Source organism: Seriola aureovittata, chromosome 19 (genome assembly GCF_021018895.1).
Source record: "Seriola aureovittata isolate HTS-2021-v1 ecotype China chromosome 19, ASM2101889v1, whole genome shotgun sequence".
NCBI lineage: Eukaryota > Metazoa > Chordata > Actinopteri > Carangiformes > Carangidae > Seriola > Seriola aureovittata.
This window is the reverse complement of record NC_079382.1, coordinates 21,904,558-21,917,062: the sequence shown is the minus strand read 5'-3', so window position 1 is coordinate 21,917,062 and position 12,505 is coordinate 21,904,558. Positions and strand designations below refer to the sequence as shown.

General features: G+C 41.2%; 1 protein-coding gene across 1 annotated transcript in view; it reads left to right on the top strand.

Moving 5' to 3' along the window:
* The window catches only part of mei4 (meiosis-specific, MEI4 homolog (S. cerevisiae)), a 42,575-nt gene that overhangs the window by 17,883 nt on the left and 12,187 nt on the right, over nucleotides 1-12,505 (top strand). The window contains exon 4 of the mRNA XM_056405767.1: nucleotides 28-159. Coding sequence (XP_056261742.1) covers nucleotides 28-159 — 132 coding nt within the window. The remainder of the gene's footprint in view (nucleotides 1-27; nucleotides 160-12,505) is intronic.

The following is a 12,505-nucleotide window of genomic DNA, read 5'->3' as shown; positions in this document are numbered from 1 at the left end:
TAAAAATCTTGTTTTTGCAACCCTCAGCTCCAGGCTGCAGAGAAGCTGATGGAGTACCTGATCACACTGGGAAGCAGCAGCATGTCAAAGTCCTTTCTCATTCGTCACATCCTCGCTCAGATCAGCGCTCTGGCCGATCAGCTCTGGCAGGCCTTCCAGGTAAACACCCCCGCCTCTTCAGCACACCTGCTCCTGCGTTCCCCATCCTTCTTCTTCTTCTTCTTCTTGTTTCTTCTTTCTCTTTTTGCTCGGTGACAGCATCGATGCTTTGCTGTTTCTCTTTTCCCTCCACTGCCTCATGTCGAGCTGCAGTTGTGTCTTGTATACACTTGATATAAAGAGGAGTTTTATATATTCAAACCACGCTGAGATCATGAATCTCTTTGTTTATTTCTTCCTCCGCAGATTCTCGCTCTCTGTCTCATACTCTTACTTTATTGAACATTTTGCTCTTTGTGTGTCGGCCTTTGTTCGAGGCTTCAGGTGCGCGACATTTTTTCTCTATTGACTCGGTGCCACGGTCGCTGCTGAACCGCCATAATCAATACTGCGTCCCACCAGCTTCCTGCCTGCCGTGCATTCAAACGTCTCTGGGCAGACCTCGGTCACCGCCTGAGTCACAGGCCGGGCGAGAGCTGCATTCGTCCGGCCTGCTCCCTGTGAAGTGTCGAGCCGCGGGGGCCCTCGAAGTGGAAATATGAAAAAAAAAAAAGAAAAAAGGGAAAGGATGCAGATGATTTCCACCCTTCACCCCTCCCGCTGAGCTTCCCTCCCACTCAGCAGGGTCGGTCATGCTCACTTGCGCCTGGTTTTTCTCCTTCTCCTCGAGAGACCCTCTCGACTCGGGGCGATGCCAAAGCAAGAATTTTTTATCAACACTGCATTTTTAGAGTTAAAGAAAGAAAAAGCTGAACTCACCCTTCACTGGAGATATCGACAAAACACAACAGCCTCGTGCCGCCGCGGAGCCGTCGTCTCCGGCAAACCGGCGCTAATCTGTATCTGAGGTGTCAGTCCTCCCCTGTCACATACAAGTGGAGCACCGACGTCTTCCTCTGTGCATTCAGGAGGCCTGTAATTGGAAACTTAAATTAACCAGCGTGTTAAACGAAGACCGTCGTTAATGCGGTGGTTTGACATTTCGGAGCACGCAGACAGACATCAGCGTGACATCTGTGAGGCTCTGCGCCCTCCCATTATGTAAAAGCTGTAGAAGAGCCTACATCTATATTTCCATTAACAATTTATGCACTTAGCTCATGCTGTTACACAGAGTGAATCATGATGAGCGCAACTGTTGAATCCCCGCCGTCGCTGGCAGACTGTTAGGTTTGTCAGAGGTCGGTATTTACAGAGGCCGGAGGTGATGCGTAACAAAATATTTTAACCCGAGACGGTGGGGGTGTGGGTTACAGAGATATATTAACTATTAAGCCCTAAAACATCTTCTTATTTGAATCGGCTATAATTTAATTTCTTGTAGGTAGATCACAACAGTGATGAACCTACAGAGGTTTATCACCTGAATCTTTACAGATTCACTTCCTGCCGGCTGTTGTCTGCAGCTACTCACCTAGCCACTAGCTAGCATTACCTGTCAGAAAATGATTGCTTCTGTAGACAGTTTATCTGGAGAAGGTCTCACCTCAACAGACAGTGTTCATAATGTGAGGTATAATTTAAGTCACAGCTCCTGACATTTGGAATTCAAGCATTTAGATATAAAATCTATGAATCCTTCAGCTCTGCACCGACTTCCTGCTACTCTGAGGTGAAAGCAAACACATTAACCGCCATTTTTATCTGAACGGTTAAATATTGGTTCTTATAAAGATTAAATCTGGAGATCAGTGCCTGACTTACATCTTCAGTTTCACCTAAAGTAAACTCTGAGTGTTTGATTTGTGTCAGTCTGCCTGCACCAACGTCAGCTCCATCAGGCAGGTGCTGCGCTGTATATTTTTAGTGTCTGCCAGTCAGTGATTTGTGTGGGTGTTGAGACTCGGTTAACCCTTCCCTCCTGCTGAACACAGAATCATATGCTTCGACTCTCTGGCCTCTTGTACACCCATCACTGCAGGGGGTTTGCCCCCCCCCCCCCCCCACAGGATAAAGAGTCACAGACTTCTCTGGCAGCAGATTGAGGATATTTCTGTGAAAATACCCCTGCCTTGTTTTCCTGCCTCTTTCTAACCGAGACCATGTAGTTTAGTGTTATTTGCTAAAGTGAAACTTCGAAGAGGTTTGGACACTTACAGCAACTGATGGAATACAAATCCTCAGGTAAAGTGTGTAACCAATCACAGGTGTTTGTTACAGCTTGTAGATAACATGTCTATTTACCAAACCTGCCGAAGCCTTTGAGTTTTTATTTTAACACATCATGTTTTTGTTTTTTGATCAAAATCTATTTAAAAGTATTTTCAGTGTAAAAAAATACAAATACAAACAGAACAAAAGAATAAGAGGTAGTCACCCCCGACGACTGCCAGAGAGGAGAAACGTAAATATTACATTCTCTGCCTCCATCTCTCTCTACAAATGTCAAGAATAGCTGCCAAATGACATAGAAGTTCAGAGCAGCCCCTTGACGAGAGCATCTTATCCTCTAGCTTGAGATATTGCCTTATAACCTCTCTGATCCAAAGAGAATACACCAGGGGGGGGGGGCTGAGGCTGAAGGTCAGCATGTTGCACTTGTGATTGTTTAGATCTACACCCTGTGCTGCTAACACATCTCTTTTTAACATTGGAGTGACCTTAAGGAAGCACTGCAACAGTTCTACCAGAAAACAGAAATCTGTCATTTCTTTGTTTTACCTTCAATTCTTTTTTATCACCAAAGTGTTCCTGTATCTCTTAGAGTTAAAAAATACATTAAAGGGCAATTTAGTTTGCATTTTCTCTTTTCATTTCTTTGTTTTTGGTGCTTTGCTACAGTAATACAGTACATTACATCCACCAATGTTATGGTGAATTCCCTGAAGTACGCATGCTGTCATGCTAACTACTCTAAGAAAGCAGATTTTATATCTAAGAGGGAATAAATAATCATGTCTTTACAGTTTGTTAGAATATCCTGAACAATATATAACTGCAAAGATTATTTGTAATTAATAGATTAGTTGATCAAAACAAAATCAATTTTGTTAATTTTTCAAGCAAGAATACCAAACATCTGATGGTTCATTGTTCTCCGATGTGAGAACGAGCTGCTTTTGTTTCTTGTGTTATAGTAAATTGATCATATTTGGACTTTTGTTTGGAATAAGTAAGACGTTTGATGAGGTCACCTTGTGATGGTCGTATTCAGAGCAGATGATTGTCAGATTAATCAATAATGATAAAACAATCCTGATTTTGTTCCAGACCAGGAGCTGTCTCCGTTGTTAGTATTTAACTCCCAACTCGTAGTTAAAAAATGTAAAGCTCAGGTCATCGGCCGACCACCTGTCACACCAGTGAACAGCAGACAGGCCTTTTCCAGCTGGTGCTTAACAGAGCAGATCGTTCCCATCTGTCTGACGACTCTTCGCTGACTCAGGCCTCCGTATATCCTCCAGAGGTTCAGAGGACAGGCGATGATGGCTGAAGGGCGTCGTGTCATGCTCACACACCATCAACATAATTTCCTTCTTATCATTCACATCATAGAGGGAGAGACCTCCTCAGGCCCTGTGGCCGTTCGTCTGGAAGCACACGGTGAAGACAACGAGCTAATGTAGGAACCTGAATTCATCACGTCATGATGCCACATATGGAGGACTGTCTCACGTAGAGTAATACTGAAGAGGATCAAAATACACATGATGTGTATTTTTCTTATTGTATTTATGTCTTTGCACATTAATAATTAAAACTATTAGAAAGACATCCACATACATATATAAGTACATAATGATTAGACCTACATATTCTCAGATATATATGAATTTAAAATAAACAAAGACCTCACCTAGAAACTCGGGATAAACAGGATTAGGTTGTACGTACACAATAAACATTTTGAGGCATGGAAAGAACGAAAAGAAAGAATGTGTATATAACAATTACTTCTCATTCCAGTTATTCAACAGTCAACACTTTAATTGGGACGTTTGTAGGACTGTAACTAAAAAGTCATATCGATTAATCTGCCCGTTATTTTCTCAATGAATCATTTTGCCCAAAAAATGTCAGAAAAATGATAAAATTACCCACAACCCAACAGTCCCAAATATATTCAGTCCTCTACATACAGGGAACACAACAAAGAAATGCATCAAATCCTGACATTTGAGAAGTTACAACCAGAAAAATGACACAAAAAAGATTGATTAATTAATTTTATGTCACGATTAATCATTGCAGCTCTAGAAGATACTAATGTTTGTCAAAGATATATATATTTTAATAAAACAAAGATGATAAATGGACAATATGTGAGTTTGAAATCCAAAGCACAAAAAACAAAAGGACACATAAACCTCTGTGTCTAAATGAAAATGTAAACAGGAAGATGACGAGACCGTCTGGTAGACGTTAGTGAACCATTGATTTCAACAATGACTCAGTGTTTGCCTGATTAATAAAGTAATTGTTTTGTCTCTATGTAGAACAATGACTCCAGCAAAGTAAAGCAGTGCGGTCGATATATATTATGTAAATGTTTATATGATGTAACACACTCTGCCTCAGAAGTCAAGTATTACTTTAGGCTGTTGAGTTTCAGCGCTGTTGCAGGCATCAGCTGAAGAATGAGTGGTTTAGGGTTCACGGTTTCAAGGGCGTCGGTAGTAGTGAGTAGTATTCATGAGTATCCTGTCAGGAGCCGGGCGGTGGAGGAGGCCAGTGTTTCCTGTCTGACATGCATCCTCAGAGATGCTTCAGCCCGCTGCCTCTGTCCTTGGAGCAGCGGCGCAGCATACAGATCAGCTGTGCCATCTGGGCGCCGTGTTGTTCTGTCAGAGGGCGTGACAGTCAGTGGCACACACCAAACGGCCTCAGCCCCTCAGGACGAAGCCACCATGAAACCCAGCAAGAGCACTAAACCTCTGGGCAGAAGAAATGCCTCTCTGATCTGATGACTACACACCTTCAGTTGTCCCTGTCCCAACATGGTTAGCTGTCTCATCTCCACTTTTATCACTAATTTACTGTAAAAGATTTTCGGTGGATCGATCATAGAAAACACAAAACAGATTATTAATTTTTAATTTACATATACACATACAGTTAAATTACATATTTACAGCATAATTTGATGTAAACTTGGCATTAACTCAAATTAACTATGTAGGTTTTAAACTGACAAAAAGAACTGACTGATTTGGAATCAACTGTGTGAAGGAGTATGGAACAAAAGGGACCGGATCAGTTTTATTTATGATCAGAATACTTACCAATTAATTATCAATTAATCTGCAGATCGTTTCAGCTCTACCTCTTATCTCAATCACTGCTGTTCAGAGATTACAGTTTGAGCTCTGGGAACTTGGATCTGCGTCAGTGCTTATTTTATAATGATATCATAAATTAAACATCTGCTTAATTGAAGAAATAATGAACAAATAACCCCACACTGTCCGTGTGGAGGTTCTGTCTGACGTGGCCTCTGTGGATAACTTTCCACTTGAGCTTCATTTGGCGTGAGATCCCATGAAACTTGTGTTTGTTATTGTCTCATTAGAATGATCCAGTGGGTTTCAGAGCCAGCCAGCGTCTGGGATGATTGCCCTTAATGATATTAAGTTTGGCTCTGGGATATTAAATTTGGCTTTGGGGTGATGAATTACTCTTCAGACGTGCAGGGTTCAGTGACGGTGGCGAAGCCAGAGGAAATGAGCATCGCAGCTGATGCCTCTAAAGTCCAGTGCCAGCTCAATTTGCACTCTTTGGCTCCGCAGCTCTCAGTGGATGCTCGGGGAATATTTTTTGCTCAGTGCATCCCATTTCATATTTAAATATCAGCATGGGGGCTGATTCCTGAGTTTCATATATTCCTACTCCCACATTCTTCTTGAATTCATTCTCAAAATCTGAGTTTAATGGAACTGCTTTTGTCTTTGTGAGTAGCAGTAGTGTTTGGAAGGAGAAAGCCTTAAGGACACGAGAGATGTGCTCGTGTGCACATGGATGACATTTCCAAGAAACTGGCTTCATGTGGCTTGAAGCTCATTTGTTCCTCTTCTCGTGACGGTGTAAAGGTTTCGGCATCAGTCGGCGCAGAGAGAAAGAAATCTGAGAGAAATCCAAAAACCTTTAGTCGTGGGACTTGCTGAAAATGTGAGTCTGTCTTTAAAGACCATAATTACATAAGAGTCGAGGGGAATAAGGTGTGATGTCACACTATGACATATCAGCCACATCTTCCACAGACTTTCAGTCGTTGCTGTTTGTGGTGCAGGAACACTGAAGTGAAGGGACTGAGAGAACAGACGAACATTTTGGGATGAGAGTCTTTGATAAATGATAAAACAGGAAATGTCTCTCACTATAACCTCTGCAATTTTACTGCCTGATGAAGACCTTGTTGGTCAAAGAACTACATCAATAAATACTTTTGAGCTTGTAAAATTTGAATGGAGCTGCAGCAACTATTCGATTAATCCCTCAGTGGGTCGACAGAAAATATTTTGATAATTGAATGAAATAGTTTTACTTACTCGTCTTACCAAGAACTCAACAACTCAAAGTGGCCAGAACCACGTGAGGCAAAATAAATATTTTGAGTTGATACACAAAGCAAATTGTACTTTTTACTACCAACGTTTAACTTGTGTGCAGTTCCGGTTCAGGAAATAGTGCTCTATAATGTTCACACAGACTTGCCATGAGAATTACAAACAGCCCCTCTCTTGGCTCGAGTTGCCACAAAGAGCTTTGTCAGTACGTCTGCTTCTTTTTATCCTTGCTCATCACCTCTGCTCCGTTCCTCAGGGGGAAAGAAAACCAATAACACACCTTTTGCAGGAAAACAAATGATGACCACAGTGTAACCGTTTTCTTTCGGCTGTACAGCTTTTGTATGAAGCTCATGGCCGGATGGTGGGGAGGGCGCTGGCATGTCGAGTTGAGTCAGCAGTAAAGTGAGAAGTGATCGTTTGTCCTGATGCAGGAAGAATAAAACCATTTTCTGGTAACAGTCAGAGCCTCGTCCAGGTGCTCAGAAAGATACCATGTGAGGAGGTTCTCTCTGCTCAGTGATACCATAAGGCACTGATGATAAAATGTCCTGCCCAGCACATAGGCTTTTCATACTGCCTTAAAAAAAACTAATTTAAAGTACTTAAGCCATATTTCATCATCAGATTTTTATAACTTACATGTTTCTGTTTGTCTCGGCCTCAAATATCTAATATACTGTGGCCTCCAGTAGAAGAAGCAGTGAGCAGATATAACAATGCATCCGTGTTGCCTAAAAATTATGTTTCTATGCAACTAAACGACGACTGCAAATGGGTTTTGGAGGAAACTTAATTCCGACTTGATTACATTTTCTAATAACATAATGAGGATATGTTGTTAAGTCACAGATTTACTTGTAGTGGCTTCAGCATTATTAAACTGTTTAATGGGTCTCTTTGGACTCTCACAGCACTTGGTTAAGGTGAGAGATAGATCCTGGTCTGGTTTAATACAAAGTTCACAGTGAGTTTAGACATAAGGTGTTTATTTACAGTGAACCAAAACCACCATCGTTCCCTGACCGTAACCAAAGTCTTAGGTAAAACACGGAAGACACTAGATTAGAAACCTCCAGTCTCTCGTCCGACAGTCATGTGCTTTATGTGTCCACCATCCACCCAAACCGTCTCCTGCCAACTCTGCAGCCATTAATAAATACAGGGCTTCATTTCTTCACATTTTGTTTAATATATTTTATCTTATTGTTAAATGTTTCTATTTGTATCTAAGATGTCTGACCTGCAGTACTTGCTTGTTTCTTTTTCTTTTTTGTTTCTTATCTTCTTTCTGTCTATTGATGTGCACCAAATAATAAAAAAGGCCAATTCCTTGTAGGTTGAAAACCCACTTGGCAATAAACCTGATTCTGATTTTAAAAAAACAGTTGCCTTTAGACGCAATACAGCCGGCGATTACAGTGGAAAACAGTTTAGTCGTTCATGACCATAACCTCTAGGAGGCGGGGTTGCAGGAGGAGGTGGAGGGTGTGTGACATGTGGGCTACATGTAGACCATCAAACCCAAACCTGTAACCATCATCTTCTGCAGCCACATAGTTGCAAAGATCAATGTGACAAGAGCCTGCAAAGGTTGGACAGCCCAGACTTTACTACAGCACGGACTGTATGCACGACTGCACATTGGTTAACACATGCCACATAACACGCCTTTGCCTTTGATGTAGTGTAAACAGAACTGTATATCCAGCCTATATTCAGGACCAAAGCAAACGTTAGGAAAACCGTTGTGGTTCATTCATTCTCCACACTTGCTTTCTGCCTGTCGGACATCATTGGGGAAATGAGGTAACTGGTAATGTCATCTGCCCGTCACGGGGCAAATGCAGATGGATAGAAAAACCACAGAGAAGCACATCACCCTCTCATTCTGTGCGTTTTTAATCATTGCAAAACTGACTTCACACCTGGAGTGTGTGTCTGTATCTCATTTTCTATTGTAGCGGTGGCATTTCACTTGATGTGGTGACCTCTGCAGCGGGACATGGAAGACGAACTGTGCTTATACTTATACTCATCGTTGAGGCTCGCAAATCAAGATGCCCTTTGAAATGATGACTGTTGTTTCTCGTCAGCTCGCAGCAGGTGTATTATTGGCTTTAAAATCTATGTAGCAGAAAAGTGAAGCATGTAAAACCTAAAGAAAGACTGCTTTGCTATTATCTCGTCGCGCTTCTCACGTTCATATTTTTCAGGGACTTAAGGAGGATGGTGTGTTTTGCATCTTTTGTGTGGAAGCTCTGGTGGCATCTGTGGTGATGGCTTAATTAATTAGCATTCTTTGGCTCTCCAGTTGCCCGTTGTCTTTGTCTCTATCTGTCATCTTCCTCCCACAGAGCTCGTCTGTCTCAGCGTTCGTTAGAATAACCCACTGCATCCATTACTCTACTCCTCTGCTTAATATGTGGTGTCACATGTCCGCTGGATTTCTGTAGATAAATAGATAAATACGTGGCAGAGCAGTGCTGGTTGAACTCAATTACAATGCACCTACAGGTCGGAAATATATGGTTTCCTCATCACGGCTCTCTTGTTACGTGATGAATTTGTTTCTGCAGACAAGACGTCAGGCGGTAGGAATATAATCTTTTCTTCTCTCTCCTCACTGGCATTTTTAATGGACAGAATCATTATTTAATGTCATTCTCTATCCAATGATTGTGCCCCACATGAATGCAAGCTATAGCGTTCCCAGGCAATTTGAGTAATGGCTACTGGCACTTCGCAGCCATAGTCCTAATGGCTTTGGCATTTTAGGTTGAGCTACAATCTGTTTGACCTACAAATCAGTTAAGAACGAACTTCTATCATTCTGAGCTCTCTGTAGAGACGTGTACACGCTGTGGTTTGTCAGCTATATTAAGTTTGCAAAGTGGCTAAACTTTGGCTGTCATTGCTGGACAAAATGTAAATTTAATTTAGCCAATATTTGGACCAATCGGCATCATTGCCAAGTACATTAAAAGAGCAGGAATTCAGCCCAGAACAAAATTAATTTAGGTAGAATTGCCAAAGCCTCCTGCACTGGAATCCAAAACTGTGACTAATAAGCGATGGGGAATGTCCATCAGTTAAGTCCTAAATCCACCGATGTGTCTGACTTTCTCAACTTTAGTGAAGGAGAATTAAAGACATCAATGTGTGTTTGGTCTCAGCTCAGTAAGATTAATTATACAACATGTGTAGCCATTTAGCCAAATTGTAAAGCAACATCTGTAGATGCTGCACTTTTGGATTGCCATATTTATAGTGTTACTTTAATGTAAAACATTGAAGTCCAGTTCCAATTTTTCTCTCAGTCAATGTTATTTCAAAAAATATATATTTCACACTGAAAAGTTCTGCGTCACTGGGGAGCGATCTGAAAAACTCCACCACTGACATACATTATTATTACCTTTTTTTGCAACATGATCATTTATATTGAGTGGTGTTTATGTCCCCCTGAAGAAACTTAGTCCAATATTCACTCTCCCTTTAGCTCTGTTTCTGGTCTCCACCAGCACCTGAGGGACGTATCTCGCTCTTTAGCTGCTAAATGTAACAGTGACTGCACCCAGGTGGCAACTAACAATTAAATTATAATTATTATTGATCAATGTGTAGATTTTTTTTTTCATTAATTGTTTAGTCTATAAAATGTCAGAAAATGAGGAAAAGCCCAAAGTGCGGTTTTGAAAGGACAGATGTAGGATTAAGGGGGATATGATATTCATAATTATTTTTTCATTAGTATATAACCATCTGAATCTAAGAATTGTATTTTCGTTAGCTTAGAATGAGCCCACACTGGCTCTACAGTGCTTTTCATGTTTTTATGTTACCTGAAGGCCACCGTAGGTTCTCCCACACCACTAGAATGCACTAAATCTTACACACAGCTGTATGATAGTAGTTAAATGTTGTTTTGTCCGACCAACAGTCCCAAAACTAGAGAATACATTACATATTTCTTGATAAACGACTTAAACAATCACTTAATTAATCAATTAGTCGATTAATTGCTTTAAACGCTAGACTGAAGCATGCAGTGAATGTACCACAACATGAGCTAAAAGAGGCTAAAAAGCTCCATAAAGTGGCAGAGTTGGTTATAATTCTCTGTGGGTTCATTATTATGGTTGAATCTTGATCCTGTGTTAATTCAGCAAAGCTTAAAAAGTAAAAAAAGAAAATGCACCGAAATACTTTCTATGCTTCTTGACACACTTAGGTAAGTGTTTAATAGAGGACTATTTTGCAAAACCCACTGACCATTACAAATTTGTGGTTTTCAAATCCCATGTTTGTAGCTGCACGGTCACAGTCGGTTACCCTCCTGAACAAATGGCTTGATGACAGACGTGTTCTCAGTGAGGCGACCCGCTCTCTGTGCGGTGAGCCCGTCCCCGTCTACCGCCGCCCGTGTGACAGATTTGACGAACGATCAAATTAAAGGGAAAAGGGAAAGAAAAAGATGGACAAATTAGCTGAGGATCAAAGCCGCCGTCTATCCTCAAAGTGTACCGCTCTCATTAGCAGTCGGACCAGGAAGGAAAATGAGACTGGTTGATCAAAGTCACTTTAATAAAACTAAACCTGGAAGCCTCTGTAGAGTTACTATCAAACTCACATGCTTCAATCAGTCGTGTATAATTCACAAACACACCATAGACATACAAAACAGGTTTTTATCATTCTCTCTATTCATTTAGGTGAATGACTTCACTACCTGAATCTATGACTTAGTATCTCTAAATTCTACGTTAAACATGTCTTTTCCTGTTGTTGTTGTTGTTGTTGTTGTTGTTGTTGTTGTTGTTGTTGTTGTTGTTGTTGTTGGTTAAAGTGCTCTCTGCAGCTGCTTCCTGTACTTAAGCAAAGATTGTTTGTGAGGGAAGAGCCTCCACTCAGTGACACCACTGTACAACTATGAGTGGAGAGAGTGTTTCTGTTGTAGCAGCGACTCCAGCAGAGTGATACCTCCTCTCTCCAGTGGATCGCGTCACATCAGTTTCAGGAGTCTCATTCTCCAGTTGAATTCAGTTGAGTTGAGTTCAATGTGCCAGATACATATTTAATCAACACTGCATGTTCTCTGTTGCTATGTAAAAAGTCGTCTGATAGGACGCCGTAGAGGGAATGTGAAGTTGACATTGTGCCTTGTTGAATTTGGGGTAACTGACATCCTGCTGCTTTTCTGCAAACAAATCTAAAGGACACACTCTGTAAAATCATGTCTCTGCCCATTTCTACCCAACACTGACAACCAAATATTAAACATATCTGCCAAGTGCAACGAGAAAAACCTGTGTTTTAATGAGGTCTATTAATTTAATTATGCGACTGCTGAAATCCACCGTCTGTGACTCAATAAAATAATCACATAGCTGAATGATAGCTTGTGAATTAACAGATGTTGCATGCAACCACAGCAAAACTAGTCACAAACTTCTAAGGATTTAAAACTTCTAAACTCACGCAAAGTCTATGCATTCAGTCCAAGAACAAGATAATTCACAATGTCCATCAGGGTCGGTAATCCAGTCTTGGGCTGCCAAGTCATATGGATCTTTGTTTATTCATTGTTATTGGTCCAAATACCGTTGCCTGGCATTGCTATTTAATTTCTCCCAGTTGAGTCCCTTTTTCTTTCCCATTCCACATCTCCGTCTGTCTTCCCTTGCCCATCAGACTTGAACAAATTTAACAGCCAAACAAAACGAAAAGGTTTGCAGGTAGCCACAGTTGCAGGCACAGGTAAACAGTGTGTTCCTCACAATATGGCGCCCTCATCCCAACATTCGTCCCCCGTGCCACATGGCAGGACATACCTTTACATT